This window comes from Macrotis lagotis, chromosome 1, assembly GCF_037893015.1.
Source record: "Macrotis lagotis isolate mMagLag1 chromosome 1, bilby.v1.9.chrom.fasta, whole genome shotgun sequence".
Classification (NCBI taxonomy): domain Eukaryota; kingdom Metazoa; phylum Chordata; class Mammalia; order Peramelemorphia; family Peramelidae; genus Macrotis; species Macrotis lagotis.
The window spans coordinates 841192391-841210691 of NC_133658.1; the positions used below are offsets into that span (position 1 = coordinate 841192391).

Consider the following 18301-nt stretch of genomic DNA (forward strand, 5'->3'; position numbering starts at 1 on the left):
AACAATTCATTATCATGAAGCTATAGTCAGATATACACAATATTTAGCAACATCTACATTAAGGGCTTGTAGAGCTTGGAATATATCTTTCTGAAAGGCAAAAGACCTTGGATTAAGCTGAAAATCAACGACCCAGAAAAACTTAACATACTCTTTCATTGGAAAGATGGGCATTTAATGAAATAGGGGGCTTTCAGCCTTTCCTGTTGAAATGACCAGAGCTGAACAGAAAGTTTGAACTTCCACTACAGATCTCTGGTGAAGCATAGAGGGTGAATGGGAAGGGCAAATTATGAGGGATTTAATAATATTGTATTCCTGCACAGGAGATGATATGGACAACTTATATGAACCTTCTCATTAATTAGGGTAGTTAGAAAGATCACTTATAGACAAGGCACAAGAGGGAGTTGAATATGAAGGTATAATATATTATACAGATGCAGTTAATGAATGAGAAAGGAATGTACTGAGACAAGGGAAAGGAGAGGTAGAATGTGTTGAAGTAACAGAATAGGGACTTTTGCGTAGGGAGAGGGTGAAAGGAGAGGGAGATAGAATAAATTGGGGTGGGGAGGAATAGGATGAAGAGAAATATAGCTAGCAACAGCAACTGTGGGAAAAAATATTGAAGTAACTTGTCTGATGGACTTATGATAAAGAATGTGATCCATCTCCAAGACAGAGCTGATGGTATCTTATTACAGACTGAAGTACACTTTATTCCCTCACTTTAATTTTCTTAAGGTTTCTCTGTCCTTGTGGGAAAGAGGGATCATATTTACTTTTACAACAAGACTTGTAGTCATGTTAAAAAAAAAGTTAATTTGCTAATAAATTAAAATAAAAGAATAATACAAGATTTGGTGATTTCTACCTTAAATGATAAAAGGGCTTTGAATATGGTATTCTGGAAGGTAAAAGAGTTTGGATTGCAACTAAAAATCACCAGACATAAAAACTGAGCATAAATTTTCAGAGCAAAATAGAAAAGGCCCTTCAATAAATAGAAAATTTTCAGCCTTTCTTGTTGAAAAAACTGGAGCCGAATAGATAAATAATAATATGAAATCATAAGGGTTTTATTAAGGTAAAACTTGTTTACATTCCCAGATGAGAAGGAAGGTAATATTAATAACTCATAAGAATTTTCTCATTATTAGAACAATTAGAAAGTATATATATATATATATATACATATATATATATATATATATAGACAGAGAACAAAGGAGTGAGTTGAGTATGAAAGGAATGTAGTTTTAAAAAAATTAAATACTGAGGGAGGAATACCCTAGGAGAAAAGGAAAGTAAAAAGTAGAATGAGATAATTTACCCAAATACATATTGAAGCATACTTTTTTTCAACTATATTTATTTTCATGAGTTTTTTGGTGTGTATTTTCTTACAATATATAGATTTTGGAAATTTTTACTTAACTACTCACATATAAACTATATTAGATTGCTTACCTTCTCAATGGAGGAAGGGAAATTGAGAGATTTGGGTATTCAAAGTATTAAATATGAATGTTAATTTTTTACTTATAACTGGAAAAAACAAGGTACTAAACAAACTTTTAAAAAAGAAAGAAAATATAATGAAGATATAAGAAACCAGAATGCCCAAGGAGGCAAATCCCAATCATCAGTGATTAAAATAAATCCATATTGATATTAAACTTGGTATAATATCAAGCCAAGTGCATCATGTTCTGATGTAGTCAATAGGGGTGAGAAAGGACATGAGAATCTAAGAAAGGGAAGTATTTAAAGTAGACCAAAACTGGATTCATGAAGAATGCACTACTGTAGAAACTTGCTACTGCAAACTTGTCAATATGTTGTGGAGTGAGGATAGAGCATATTGCAATGGGTGCATATGGTAAACATCATGGTAAAAAAAGACCATTTCTAGGAGCACCACTAGTTCTGTTGTATACAAAATACAGATGAAGAATATCTTTATCACATAAGTGTTGAATTCAGTCTCCCTGGAGATGGCTCATAGCACTTGGAGGAGAGATATGAGTGGGAAGGGATTTGCCTGTATTAATGAGAGATAACATGTCCAAAAGATAACACATGGAGACATGGGTCTTTCTCGACTAGCAGTTGCCCCACATTGCAACAAGTAGATGGTGCAGGAAGGATGGAGATCCAATGGTCTGACACCTCATAACTAGGAATTCTAGTTATGTAGAATGTAGTGCATAGGGCACTGGTACTGAAGTCCACCATGGTTCTTCTGCACAGAGCCAATACTATCGTCTCATACCCTGTCAGTCATGTAAGAAAATGAAAGACTAAGTGTTGTAAGTGGCATTAACGGCTTCATTAGAAACTTTATCACTATACTATTTCCTTATTGATTATATTAATACTTATCTTTGATATTCTTGCTTTGTCTTTCTCCATTATCTCCTATTAATCCAGGGAGAGCTGGTTAGGTTCACTAATATGATCCATTTCATCTTTGCATAGACCGAACCATCAATCATTAACTCTATAACAAATATCATCAGACATTAAGCAAATACTGGATCTGACTCCCATAGGCTGGTTTGAAATGAGCCATTGCTTAATATCTATGTGATCTTAAGTATCCATTTAATAACTCTAACTTCTTTATCTGGTTCTTTTGAAAAAATTATAAATGAGACACTTTTTTCTATGTTATAAAAAAGTGAGGAAGGAGCTGGCTAGCATATGTTTGGAGGATTCTGGTTTCTGTATGGGGCCGGGGGTGGGGCAGGAATCTCTTGATTCTCTGTCAAAAAAATAACCTTGATGGAATGTAAGGACAATATTTTAACAGTCCACCCTGTTTTCATTCCTCTATTGTGGTATGTGCAGTGACTTTGGATGAAATAGAACAATGTACTGAAGGTGAGCTATATAGTTCAAGGTCTTTCAGGTTGTCCTCTCAAGTTGAGAATCCTTCTCTATTCAGGTGTCAATCAGCCAGATCCACCTCAGGGAACAAGTCTCTTCTCTCATCTCCAGTTCAATTATCCCTTCTATAAGTTCCTGCTTCCCCCTGCTTTCCCAGACTGTTCTAAACATATTCCTCTTCTAGCTACATCCACTTTTAGCCCCTTAATGTGAATCCCTGAAAGACATTGCAGAGATGAAGCTATACTACTTAGATATTCATTTTTATATTCCCTCCAAAAACCTTCCTAAAATATATGTGAATATGTTCTTCTGCTGAAGATTTTGGAAATTCTGTTGAGATTATTTATAGCTCATTGCATCCAGTTGTATCATTCCATGCACTTAATTTTATATATGATCATCATATAATTTTATTTTACCCAGGAGAATGTAAATATGGAACATGTTATTACAAGTCCATCTGCCTTCTCTCTATTGATGAGAATCTTATTTGACATATAGTTTAATTTGACACAGGAGGAGAAGGAAGAAACATTTATTAATTATATGTCATTATATGTCAAGAACTTTACAGTTATTATTGCATTTGGTCCCACATTTTCCTACTGTTTTACAACTGAGGGAAATGAGAGGAGCAGAGATTAAGTAACTTGTCCAGGGTCATACTAATTATCTTAGATAAAATTTGATTCAGGTCTTTCTGACTTTAGGATCAGCACTCTATTCACTGAACCACATAGTTGTCTTCATATGAGCATGAAATAAACTTAGAAATATTATCATTTGTCTTGGCCTCACTAAGTGAAAAATCAAGTTGGATTTGGATGCAGATCTTCCTGAATCCAAGTCAATCTCTGTATCCATTGGGTCACCTAAATACGTTCAGAGGACTTTATTTTCTGTCTTAATAAAGAATTATCACTCCTACTCTACCACTCTCATTCTGTTAGATTATTTACTTACCCTTCTCTGGACTATCAACAGTGCTTCTTTAAGAATTAGTGACTAGATCAGTCATGAGTATTCCACACTCCAGCTTGTGGTGAAGACCTGAATATAGAATTCTTTTGATTCCAATCTTCTGCTTCCTGATTTAGGGCATTTTGTTGGATATTTTTGGTAATGATTTTGATCACATGAACCCCTGCCCTTTTTTCTGTGCTAACCACAATTAATTTTTTCATAATCTGATGATGATGGTGATAATGTTTTCCCTTCATTTTAGAAGCCATGACATCAGAAGTTGATGCCATGATGTGCATGTGAATTGGATTTGAGAGGAGTTACTGTGCCGCTTCACCAGCCTCACTTCTCTTCTCTAGAACCATCTGGGTAGAGTGGCCAGATATGAATCAAAACAACTAGACGTAGACCTGGATAAAAGGTAATCATGGTTAAATGACTTTCCCAAGGCCACACAGGTAATAAGTGACTGGGTCAGATTTGAACTCTTGTCTTTCTGACTTCAGGACCAAAAACTTTCCCTTTGCACTATCTCACTGTTCCTACCAAGTCACTTAAACAAGAGTTCCCCTTAGCTCTGAAACCTCAAAGCAGAACTGTTTATGGGTAATAACATTGCCACTCTGTGCCAGCTGTAGCCCATGGAAGCAAAGGGTCCTCTGTATTCTTTTTCTGATCACTTACCAGATCCCTTTTCCACTTCTGAGCTGATCTCCTGAAGCTGCCACTACTATAAGAACAATCACCAAGTATTGCCATTGATGATATCAACACATGTGCTCTCATTTAGATCCCCTCCCTGCTGTCACAGACCTTGCCTAATGAATGATTATGTTCTCTTACGTTAAAAAAAAATGGCTTTCAGTAACTTTTGTTGGTTTCTGCCTCTAAAATTCTATTTGAAATATTATTTTAAAGTTGCTGAAAAGAGACTTTGGGAAGAGTTACTCCCTTTAATCTACCATCTTGGCTCTGTATTCTAAGGATATTATTGATAAGGAGTTGACTAGACTAGACAGCCTATATAGACCTTTCAAACATTAAACATTCTCTGTCTCTGCTTGATTTAACTGTTGTATTTCAAGTTGTAATGAAGCTAATTCCCATTCAGAGAGCTCATGGTCTTTCAACTAATGTTCCCTCCTTTTATTTTCATCTAAAAGATTAAAATCTTTGTACTCTTTAGCATGGTTTCTAAAACTAGTCTTCTCTCTTATATAACTAATCTGTGGCTAATCATCCAATTTTGTAAGGAGTACACGGCCCCTGAGATAGAGAAGTACATTTTGGATACCCAATTTACTCACAAAATGCAACTAGGCACATAAAAATCCTGAGATTGCTTTTTCTTGTGAGGTTAACAATACAGAGAGGGTAGAGGGCTAGCTTTTGAATCAGGAATACCAGGGGTCCTGTCCTGTTTTTCATTCATTATAATACCATCAGCAATTCACTTAACTTTCAAATGCCTCAAGAAATTCTCTAGATGATATTTAAAAAGTTATTAATATAAAAATGGAATTTCCACCCTGGGAAATCCCAACACTGATGAAATCACAGGTCCTTACAGGCAAACAAAAACACAAAAGTTAATTCTTACAACTTGTTCTTCCTTTATCTTGATTTTCTAATATAAAATCCAAAAAAAAATTACAGATCCAAAATGTAACATTTTGCAGGGAAGGCAATGGGGGTAAATGACTGGCCCAAGGTCTCATAGCTGGGCATTTAATTACAATTAAATGTCTGAGTTCTGATTTGAACTCAGGTCCTCCTGATTCCAGGGCCAGTGCTCTATCCACTGCACCACCTAGCTACTCCCTCAGGGTATGTTTTCTAATGGTTGCAATTGTTTGTTCTTTTCTCCTTTGAATGGAAGGGAATTTCTCTTAGGTTTAAGAAAGCCCTCGTATTTTTGCCCTAGAAGACCTGTTCTGAAATACTTATAGATTTCTGACAGTCTTCTGAAAGATCCTTAAGATCCAAAACAGACAATGGACAGATGATAAATTAGAGATACAAAAGAACATTTATAGATATAATATAATTAATTATTCTTATTTGTTTTGATTGATTGAATTTTTTACAAAGAAGAATTTCTATTTTGTCAAAAGTTATGAGTAGTAATATCAAAGGTAAAAACAGGAAAAATTCTCAAATAAATACTTTAAAGTACACAAAAGAGAATAGAAGACAGTTTACAAGGACACACAAATGAATAGAACAGTTTTAATATTACTTGAGTCAATTTCATATATATATATATATATATATATATACATATATATATATATACTTGAAAAGAAACAAATAATGTAATAAATTGCTTGGGCAACTGGGTGGTGCAGTGGATAGAATATTGGGATGAATCAGGAAGATTCATCTTTTTGTCTTTGAATCTGGTCTCAGACACTTTCTAACTATATGACACACTGGGCAGGTCACTTAATCCCTTCTGTCTCACATTACTCTTCTGTAAAAATGAGCTGAAGAAAGAAATGGCAAATGACTCCAGAAAACCCTGAATGGGGTCACAGAGAGTTGGATACTACTAAAACAACTGAACAACAATGAAAAATTGCTTAGTTCCATATACTGTATCCTTTACTGTATTTCTTTGCACTGTGGAATAGTTATGTTTGTTGATGTTTCTTCAGTTCACAATGAAAATAAGAAAAAATTAAACTATTAAAAAATTAAGGCAGAGATCTAAATAGATACAATTTAATCTTGAAATCTTTAACTCAAACCTTTGGACAATTCTGTTTTTATAAGGTAGCATTTTTTGATGAATTTATAGGAACAGTTTTAACTTCAAAACAGCATAAATTGCAGCTAAAGCATATTAGTATCTACAAATAAAAAAAGAATCAGGACATTTTCAAAACTATACATTATAAATATATGCACATGGAATGTTTAAGTTCTGATGAGAGATGGTTTAAAAGAGAGGACAAAAAACAAGTGTAAAAATAGGTAATATTTTCTTGGAAGAGGGTAGTTTTGATGAAACAGTGCAATCTGGTTGGCCAGATGATCAACAACATCTATTACAGTCCCCCAAGCATGGAAACTACTGCAGGTACTTCACATTTCTTAACATAAATCCTCTGCACAAGACCAAATCAGGTAAATTAAAAAAATAAAAGCAAACTGTGGTGTTTTATAACTGTCAGCTTCATTGTTAGTTTTACTATCATCATTAATTTCTGCATCTTACCCTGCCTTCTACTTAATGGTGACTTAATCATTTGGACTTATATTCTATCCTGGATATTCCTAACTTTGTGTTGGGTAGTTATTCTATTTTTTCCTTTTTTTTTAATTTTGTCTGACAAAGTCTGAGGATGCAGGTGCGAATCTCACGAGTTTTGATGCAGTAAACAATGGTGTTGAGCACAGTCGGGACAAGTAGGTAAACATAGCCCATAATGATATGAATCACAGGTGGGACATGGTTCCCAAAACAGTGAATGATGCATACCCCCAGCATGGGTATGGAGATGAGCAAGACAGCACAGATGTGGGAGACACAGGTGTTTAAAGCCTTGAGCTGCTCTTCATGGGAAACAATGCCCAACACTGTGATCAGGATTCTCAGGTAGGAGAGAAGAATGAGCACAGAGTCTAGACCAAAAGTAATGATGAGGAGGATGAGACCATAGATGCTATTGATATGGTGGTCAGAGCAGGAGAGTTTGATAATATCTAGATGAAGGCAGTAGGAGTGGGAAAGGACATTGGCCTTACAGAACTTTAGTCTCTTGATGAGGAATGGTATTGGGAGGATGACTGCAGTTGCCCTAAGTATGAGACCAAAGCCAATCTTGATAATGGTAGAACTGGTCAAGATGGATGCATAATGGAGAGGATTGGAGATGGCTACATATCGATCAAAAGCCATGGTCAGCAGGATGCCGGACTCCATGAGGGAAAAGACATGGATGAAAAACATCTGAACCAGGCAAGAGTCAAAAGCAATCTGATGGGCATTGAGCCAGAAGAGCTTGAGTAGGGTGGGCAGGGTGGTGGCACAAATGCCTAGATCACTGGCAGCTGACATGGAAAGGAAATAGTTCATTGGCTCATGGAGTGACTGTGATTGCCAGATCACCACCAGGATTAAACTGTACCCTACAATTGCAATCAGGTAAAGAACACAGACGAGAACAGAGATCTGTGGATGTGCAGTCTCCAGCCCTGGAAAGCCAGTCAGAAGAAAAGATCTGAAGGCACTGTTGTTGAAAGAGTCCATTCTCAGAGAAGAGGATGCCCCAGGTCCCTACAGAGAAAAAATCTGAATTGCTTCATCATTATCACTTCCCCCAAACAATCTTTGCCTGATTTTGTGGATTTCTGTGGATAAGCTCCTATGCTATACCTTACTCAGGCCAGCATGTACCTTTCTATTATCCTTTCATCTCCAAATAGTCAGAGACCTCAGCATTTTATGAATCCTAGGATAATGGCATCATTAGAATAATATTAATGTAAAATAGTTCCAACTAAAATCACCTTCTTAAAAAGCCTTTCTCTATTTCCCTTAATGTTTGTGTCTTCCTTCTGAGATTACCTCCAAGTTTTCCTTTCTATAGGGCAGCTAGATGGACAGGAAAAAAGTTCTGGGTCTGAAGTCAAGAAGATTCATCTGCGTTCAAATCCAATTTCTGACCCTGGGCATGTCATTTGACCCTTTTTGCTTTAGTTTCCTCATCTGTAAAATGAGCTTCACAAAGAAATGACAAGCCACTCCAGTATTTTTGACAAGAAAGCTTCAAATGAGGTCACAATTTGTTGGACATAACTGAAATGACTGAACAACAACAACAAAATTATCTTGTTTGTACATTTTTATTTGCTTATAGTCTTCCATAGGATTAGGAGGTTCTGGAGGATAGGGTCTGCTTTTTAACTTTATTTTGTACTACCAATACTTAGCACTGTCTCAGGCACATAGTGGTCACTTAATAAATTTTTGTTGGCTTGATGAGTTGAAAAAACATGAGCCTTTAGTTCAGGAAGAAATTTGGAGTCATTAATAGTAACAAAGTATTTTCAGAAAGGAAAAGCATCACTGTCTCCTCATGCTCCATTGTAGGTCAAGTTTAGCATCTATCTATAATGAATATAAAATGAAGATATCAACTGTATCAGGTCTATGGATTTTACATATAATCATATATCATAGTTTGGGAAGAGACATCTGATTAGCCAATGTGCAAATTTGTTTTGCTGGACTGTTGCTAAGGATTTTTTTACATTACTAATGATTTTTTCATGCAACATTAGAAGGGAGCAATTAAAAATGAAAATAAAAATCTTTAAATTCTATAAACATATATTTGAATTATGAAATCACATGAGAAAATTAGTATAATAGGGAAAGAGAACAATGAACGATAAAATACATATATTTCTACTGTTAAAATCATAGAGAAAATAACTGAAAACTTATGGTGTTTTTTTAAGAAAAAAGATCATTTATTTAAATGTAATTTCAAAGCCATTTCATGTGGTTGTTTTTATCTTTAATGCTGTTTAAAATTAATCATAAAAGAAAAAATATTTACTTTTTTGATTGCTTAGGATATCAGTTTTGAAATATGGAAGACTTTGGTAGAGTAAAAAGATCAAAAACTCTTAAGTTCCACTAGGCTATATATAATCCTGTCCATTACATAGGGGGAATCTTTGAACATACATGCTGAACCTTGACAAAGGGGAAGAATAGTGTTAATGTTAATATCAATCATCATCTGGTACAGCCTATTCCCACCTTGTTGAGTCAAATGATCATTTTTAGGAACTATGGATATGGACAATGATCCCTTAGTAAATATATATGTGTATATATATATATATATATATATATATATATACACATATATATATATTTCTTTTAGTTTCCTAATATTTAAAATAATATCAAAATCAAAAATGGAATAGTACTAGATTTCCTATTTGATCTCTTCTATTTCTAGACCTATGACCTTGATTCAGTGATACTGGGCAATTCAACTTAATCTCTCTGAACCTTGTTTTCATCATTGGTAAAATAATATTAATATAACCTGAAATGCATATGGGGTTATATCTGGGTATAGGGAGAATGCCAGGTATAATGATTAAAAAAATATAACATTCATACAACAGTAATGATAATGTCTTCTGTGAAAAAGATTGCTCTTGTTTTCATTGAATGCCAAGAAAGCCAATTCTGTAAACTCCTTTATTTGTCTCTCCAAAGAGAAATTGTGAATCTTCATTTCACTTCATATCTACTAGAAATTCCCCAGACTTAGTAAGAGCTCAGTAAATGTTTGGTAATTGAATGAATTTTCTCACAGTTGACATTTTCAACAAATACCAAGCAGTTTTCTTAAATTGCTAATGTTCCTAAAGTAAGCAATAAACTTCTGTCAATTTCAATTAATCACTTTATTCCTTTAAAAAGATTCCCCATCTCCAGGAAAAATGGAGATTAATCCTTTCAGGACTGAAAAATATTTTTTCCTTTTGTCTCAGTGCTGAATATGTTGTATCAAATTTGGACCAAAATATGAATTTCATAAGGGATTATTTATAGTTGCAATTTATATTAGTTTCTCCCTAACTACCTTGTAAATGAGCCTAAAACAACTAAATGACAAATAAGCTTACAGAAAACATATTTTTCAACATAAAATGCTCCCACAATGAAAGAGTTAAAATCAAACAAATTTTCTTAACAGGACTTGACATTTTGGTCAAAACGAGATTAAGAAAGCTGAAGTGCTACCTTCTGCAGTAAGTCTTTTTCCAGTTCTTAATCTTAGTGTCTTCCTTCTGCAACAACTCACATGTTATCATGTGTTTGTGTGTGAATGTGTGTGTATTGCTTTTAAGTAGTTATTTTCATATAATCTGTAAAATCCTTGAGAGCTGAGACTTGTTTTTTCCTTCCTTTGAATCCTTAGCACGAAATACTATTATGGACACACAGTAGGCCCTTAATAAATACTGGTTGACTAATTTATTTGATTCAACAGATTACCTTGGTTGATAAACAGGTTGCAATGAAAATGGCACTTAATTTTAAGATCAGGGAAATTATGGAATTACTAAACTATGTAATTGAATATACTTATTAATACTAAAAATAACCTTCTATATTGGTGTCCTTAATTAACTTTTTGAATATTTAATAATGACAAGAAATTGATGATTTAATAATGGTATTGATTCCTTTCCTCTTGCACACTTGCTAATGCCTTCTATTGGCATCATTTTTCTAAAGTTCTATTGAAGTATACATTTAGGGTCAACTGTAGATGAGAATGGAATTCATATAGTTTACAAAATGTTCAAGTGATCAATTAACTTGTGTTCTCTCCCCTAGGGATTATATTAGAAGTTTGGAAATAAAAATCACTTGTAATATTTAGAGGATTTCTTCTGCCCAAACACCCCTCACCACTTGCCTGTAAACAACCTTCAGGATGCTTTCTTTCTGTTTCTCTTTTATTTTTTCTTCCCATATCCTAAAATCTACTCTCTTCCTAAAGTCCAACTCAGTGGAAGCAGGGTGAGAACAATCTCCTTTTTAAAAAAATACTTTAAACCCTAGTTCTCTATTTCAATAGGGAAAAGTAAGAAGGGGGAAAGTCTCACCTTTTTGCTGAACAGTTCTGGAAGGCTTCATGGGGTAAGTGAAAACTATCTGATGAAAGAGAGATAAGGGGAAAAAAAGTAGTTCAACAATCTTCTCTGCCCAATTAACCATACTGAATACTACCCCATCTTCATTCAAACCTTTAGACAGGGGCTATGGTAAGGAATAGAAGAAGCTAACATGGTCCTCGAAGTCAGAAGCTCCATTTTTAGTCTTCTCATATCTTGACTATGAATCTATTCACCACCATATTTTGTTATTAGGAATCAAGAACATGGCACCTAGAAATGTACACCAGAAATACAGAAATATTGTAAAGTAGGGGCTTCTCATATTTTTATGGATCATGCAGCATATATATATATATATATATATATATATATATATATATATATATCAAGATATGAGAAGACTAAGAATGGAGTTTCTGACTTTAAGGGCTATGCTAGCTTCTTCTTTTCCTTGCCATATCCCCTATAAAAACCTTTTCTTCAAAGGAACCACCAGTACCATTAAAAAGCATAATACAAATCTGTAAGATATGATCCAGGGCTCTGCTGAAAACCCTCCCCAACTCTCAAGTTGCAACAGGATTTGATAACCATCTCAATGCTTCCCTAATTGTTCTGAGAGCACCAGGGCTGGATCTCTCATACTGGAAACTGCTTTCCTGACTAGCAGAAACTAAACATCTCTTTCACATTTACTTTTTTTTGGTATAATTCCTGCCTTTTTCCTGCATTTTCCTCTACACCTGAGAACCAAGGATGGGTAATCTTGATATTAAATCTTCTTTTGCCCTTTATCTGGCCCTGACTCATTTTTAGGACATATTAAGGTCACCAGGGATCTTTGCAAAAACTCCTTCTAGACATTTCCTGACAGATTCCTCCCAATAGCCACAAAGCCAATAACTCTGACAGAAGATTACCCTTTCCTGGCAGTGATAAATGGTGAATTACAGATATCCGCATATGCTCATAAAGTGTTACAGTTGGAATTTGTCTCAGAAATATTCTATTCTTTTTAAAAAGAAGGAAACTAAGGTTAAGAATATCCAAGTGCTTTCCTTATGATTATACATCTAATAAAATAGCAAAATAGAAGGCTAGTCTCTTGACTTACTGAGTAGGTCTTTTTTATCTCCTATGACAGTTTCATTTTTTTTCTCAAATATAAATGTGGCTTAGAATAAGGTCTCTGTCAATGCCAATAATAATAATGTCATCATAGTTCTATTTTTTGCAATGTCCAATGATTAACAAAGTCTTATTTCCCACAACATATTTGATAAAGTTACTATTAAGCCCATTTCAAATACATAAAAAGTAAAGCTGGGGAAATAAAGGAAGGCTTGATTAGTTTCATTATTACCAAATATCATATTTGAGACTCTAAACCAGAAACCCTCTTCTCAGTTCCACAGGGAGCAGACAAAGATGAAGATTTGAAGCTCTTTGATCAATGCAATTACTGAGGTAGACTCTAGAGGAACAATAATGCAAGCTACCCATCTCCAGAAGAGAGAAGATGGACTCAATAAGTGGGATGAGTGATATATTTTTGGATATGGCCAATTTGTTATTAATAACTATATACAATTGTTACAAGTTCCCTTGTTTCAGTCCCCATGCCCACCTCACTACCACTCTGACACACATACCTTCAGTAGAGGGGAGTGGGGGGACGTGATAAGATTAAATGAATAATTATTAATGGAAAAAAAATATAAAACATTTGTGTGGGAGAATCAAAATTAGTATCAATAATTATTTTCAGGTACGTAGTTTAGTACTTCCATAGTTTCCCTGATCTTGGACTTTGACCAGAAAAAGCTTTTATATGAGGAGTTCCCCCACTTTCAGGGCACTTACCCGGAAAATCAGCAGTAGGGCCTCTCAGAGTAGACAGAACTAAGAGAAGGAAATGGATTTATTCCTAAACTGGCCCTGTCTGGCTACAGCTCTGAGGCAATTTCTATAGACATATGTAATCTCTGCCAGCCACAAAGGGGAATAGTAGGAAAATTAAGAATACAACCTGTAATCCCTGAGGTGGTAATGTCTTATTTACCACTAGAATCATTTGGGAATATTAGGCATTTATGAGTCCTAAGATTGTCAAGAAATCACAAAAGTTTCTTCAGTCATCGAAAGGAATTTTATTTGTATAAAGACTTTCCAAGATTAATCTTAATTAGAAAAAAATATGGGGCGGCTAGGTGGTGCAGTTTGGGCAGCTAGGTGGCATAGTGGATAAAGCACCGGCCTTGGAGTCAGGAGTACCTGGGTTCAAATCCGGTCTCAGACACTTAATAATTACCTAGCTGTATGGCCTTGGGCAAGCCACTTAACCCCGTTTGCCTTGCAAAAACTAAAATATATATATATATAGATAGATAGATAGATAGATAGATAGATAGATATAGATATATAGATATATAGATATATATATATATATGGTAGAGAGGGATGAAAAGATGAAAAATGATAACTTGGGGAGAAGTTAAAATTCATAGTATTTAGATCTTACTGTGGAATAGACCCAGTTGAAGGAATCATCACAGGAGTTGCTATCAAAGTCTTGGTAGCTTGATAGATAGCATGTGAATAAGCAGACTATGAATATAAAGACAAGGAAAATCTCATCTTTCATAGCACTTAGAACAACAATGGTAATTTTTATCAAGTGGGTTTTATTTAGTGTCATAGACAACAAAGGTCCTAGAAAGAACAGCAATTGATAGCGAATTATGCCCAGGTATATGGGGACAAACCTACACACATTTTTAAGAATGGAAAAGGCTCAAGAAAACCTGTTCAACTAGACAATATACAATTCCTTGTCATGGACATCTAGAGTGAAGTCCTCAGCTTTTCTTGCCCTACTTTGGACCACATCTGTAAAATCAGAATAAGAAATGTTTGATTTTGAAGGCTGCTTATAACTTTATAATACTATAATTCTTTTTTAGATTATTTTTCTAATTATTCTAGGTAAAAAAAATAAAATAGTTGGATAAAGTTACTTGGGCAAGTTGTATCGTGAGTTAAACTGAGTTATAACAAAAAAAAGGTCTATTGATTCACAATTTAATGTTGTCTTTTGTACTTTCATCATACCATAGTTGCAGGTAAGTAGAAACCATCTATATACTAAAGAAATTGAAGGATAAGATTTGGGAATACAAAGAAGGCGGGGATTCTTGGAAAGTCTCAATAACTTCTGAGGGTCTTCCCAATCCTGAACTATGGTTCCAAGTCTAAAGGGCTCAGGGTGAATCATTTTTGTCTCCATCTCTTCCCCAGCAGCTTTCATGGTGCCTGTACAAAACAGATGCTAAATGCATTTTGCTTGTCAAATTACTAAATTTCTAGCTTCATGGAAGCTTTAATTTCTAGACTAGTAGATGATGTTTTATGTAGAAGTTAGTGGGACTAGAAGGAGATCATTACAGTGGTGAAGCAAAGATACCTGTGCCCTTGCAACATTGTCAATCTGTTCTTCATTGCCTGGAAGGCCGGATCTGTTGAATTGTTGAATTTTTATCTCTCCCTCATTGTTCTCCAGATCCCTTAAGTAAGGTTGAGGGATTGAGGGTTTCTGCAAATGACTCTAGATCCCATCCTAAAGGAACTGGAGATATCTTGATTAAGGATGAGAAAACTCGGGGGTAGGAAAGCATGACTCATTTTAAGTGTTCACAAGGTTTCTGGATTAGAATACTGACTGATTGTCCTCTTCTGAATCCTTTCCATTTTATTAATGTTCCTAAAATATGGTAACTAGAACCAAATAGTTTACCATAGATCTGATCTTAGACTTGGGAGAATAAAGCCTCAGTCTAATCTGGTAACTGTCTCTATTAATGCAACTTAATATTATTAACTTTTTTCAGCTGCCAAATCATGTTACTAGTATTTATGGAATTTACAGTGCACCAATATATCCAGTTATTTTTTACTATAACTGTAAAACAAATCACACCACCTCTATCTTACAGTTGTGAAATTTATTCTTTTTAGCCTAATCATAATATATTTAAAATTTATTATAGTAGCAATAACTAGTGTTTGTAAAGTACTTCCGGGTTTACAAATACTTACAAATATCATCTCCGTTTATCAAAATAAAAATTCAGGGAGTTAGATGCTGTTATTATTATTCTCATTTTACAGATCAGGAAACTGAAAGAGAGAAGTCAAGTGACTTACTCTTGGGGCAGCTAGGGGGCACAATGGATAGAGTCCTGGCCCTGGAGTCAGGAAGAGTTGAGTTCAAATGTGACCTTAAACACTAAATAATTACCTAGCTATGTGACCCTGGGCAAGTCATTTAACCCTGTTGCCTTAGAGAAAACAACAAAAAAAAGTGACTTCTCAGGGTCACACAACTAGTAAGTGCCTGAGGCAGAATTTGAAACCAGATGTTTGTGACTTCAGGACCAGGACTCTATGCACTATGACTCTAACTCTTCTATTCATCTTTATTCAACTTTTGTTTTATCTGAATTAGTCCAGTGTTTTAGCCTTCAAAGACTTTTACCCCATCCCCTGCCCCCTTCTGTCAATCACCTTTAGGTCTTCTGAAAATTTGACAAATAATCTCTTCATGATTTGATAAGTCATTAATAAAATTTTAATCAGCAAAAGACTAAGAGTAAGATGACTTTGGTTCAAATTTTGTATCTGACACAACCTGTGTGAGTGACCCTGGTTAAGACACCTAATATCTCATTGTCTCCAGGTAACTCTTTAATACCGTTACATTGCTAAGAACAAATGTATTGTTGGTAGAAAAAAAAATTCCTCTCTGGGGGGGTTTGCCAAACTAATGAAATAAAAGGACTGATTTTTTCATTATTTTTTATTCATCATAGTTTTGTTGTACAGGAATCTTGCCTTCACCACCAAAATAAGAAATATTTTTCCTTTTTTTTTACACTAGAGATTCCCTAAAGTTGGAAACCACGCCTCTCCCACCAGAATAGAGAACTGTACATCTTTTAAAAGTCTTGTAATTCTTCAAGAAACAAAGTCATATAAATTATACCAAATCATGGAATTATGTCATCTAAATCAGATAAACATCTACAGAAAGGGGGACATGCCACCTCCACAAATAGGGGGCTTCTAGAAGAGAGGGATTATATATTTTCCATGAGACATGATGATGAGGGGCAGCTTAGATGCCACAGTGGATAGAACACCTGCCCGGAGTTAAGAGGACCTGAGTTCAAATCTGACCTCATACACTTAATAATTACCTATGTGACCTTGGGCAAGTCACTTAATCCCATTACCTTGCAAAAACTAAAAAAACAAAATGTCATAATGATCCCTACCTTGAAAAAGGAGACACATCTTTCTGCCTTGCGTGGCATTATTGTCCCTTCTCATCCCCATCTCTGTCTGAAGTTCAGTGTTCTTGCCCAACCCTTATTCTGGACCCATTAGACTGTAAGAAATAGATGATCTTCTGACGTATCTGCTTGGTCTTGATAGTATAGACAATGGGATTGAGCATAGGTGGCATGAGAAAATGCAGGTAGGAGAGGACTACACGGATGCATGGTGAAGCCTGCTTCCCAAAACGGTGGATCATGGACAGGCCAATCATGGGCGTATAGAAAAGCAGTACTGCACAGATATGTGAGACACATGTATTAAGGGCCTTAAGTCTTTCTGTTGGGGAAGCGATAGTGAGAACAGCATGAAGGATCAGAACATAGGAAGCCACAATAAGTATAGAGTCCATGCCAAGAGTAGAGAGCACCACAAAGAGCCCATAAGCACTGTTAACATGAGTATCCATACAAGCAAGCTTCATGACATCTGGATGCAGGCAATAGGAATGGGAGAGTTGACCAATATGACAGTAGGGAAGCTTTTTCAGCATGATGGGGGCAGGGAGGTGTAGTCCAAAACTACGGACCACAATTGCAAAGCCCAGACCAGCAACTCGGGAGTTCGGCAGGATAATTGTATATCGCAATGGATTACAAATGGCCACGAAGCGGTCAAAGGCCATAGAGAGAAGCACAGAGGATTCCATGACAGAAAAAGTGTGGATGAAAAAGAGCTGGGCTAAGCATGCATCTACCTCCACCTCCTGTTGGCCCAGCAGGTAGATAGTTACCATGGTAGGCAGTGTGGAAAAAGAAAGTCCCAGGTCAGTTATGGCCAACATGGATAGGAAGTAGTACATTGGCTGGTGAAGAACTGTTTCTGACTTTACCACCCATAGAATCAGGCTGTTTCCAGCTAAGGCCACTATATACATGGCACACAATGGAATAAAGAGCCAGATATACATTTCCTCTAGGTCTGGGAGGCCCATGAGAAGGAATGTAGTTTTATTGTGATTTACCACCTGCATGCTGTAGGGTGGAGTAATTCCCTAGGGGAAAGTGGGAATTTAATAATTTGTTTATGATTCCAGAAAAAGAGGCAACCAATTAGGAATTGGTATCTCCAAAAAAGATTTTCTCACCATAAGGTCCCCAATGTTTTACTGACCTCTTTAGACTAGCATGTCTAATCAAGTAATCTCCAAATTTCAGGAAATAGGAGACTCTACCATTAAGGGAAGTATCAAAACATTAGAAGAGGCTTTGTTTTGAAGGTCTTATAAGGATATTTATGTTCCTGGGATCCAAGACAAATGAAGTCTTGAAGAGGTAACAGAAAAAAGAGTTTTAAATAGCACCCTTCATAGAATTATAGTTTATCAAAGCTGAGGATTTCTGAACAATCATTTAGTTTATCTTCTACAATTCACAGAAAAGAA

General features: G+C 35.4%; 2 protein-coding genes across 2 annotated transcripts; both read right to left on the reverse strand.

Annotated features, from left to right (window-relative positions):
* Positions 1 to 7159: 7159 nt before the first annotated feature.
* On the reverse strand, positions 7160 to 8116 carry LOC141507776 (olfactory receptor 51I2-like). Its single transcript, XM_074215762.1, has one exon. The coding sequence runs from the start codon at positions 8114 to 8116 to the stop codon at positions 7160 to 7162; it is 957 nt and encodes a 318-aa protein (XP_074071863.1).
* Positions 8117 to 16930: 8814 nt separating this feature from the next.
* LOC141489858 (olfactory receptor 51G2-like) lies at positions 16931 to 17890 on the reverse strand. Its single transcript, XM_074190240.1, has one exon. It carries the CDS (start codon positions 17888 to 17890, stop codon positions 16931 to 16933), a length of 960 nt encoding a protein of 319 aa, XP_074046341.1.
* Positions 17891 to 18301: the final 411 nt, after the last annotated feature.

Coding starts and splice junctions, on each gene's coding strand:
- LOC141507776 (XM_074215762.1), bottom strand. CDS start 8,116: ATGGACTCTTTCAACAACAGTGCCTTCAGATCTTTTCTTCTGACTGGC.
- LOC141489858 (XM_074190240.1), bottom strand. CDS start 17,890: ATGCAGGTGGTAAATCACAATAAAACTACATTCCTTCTCATGGGCCTC.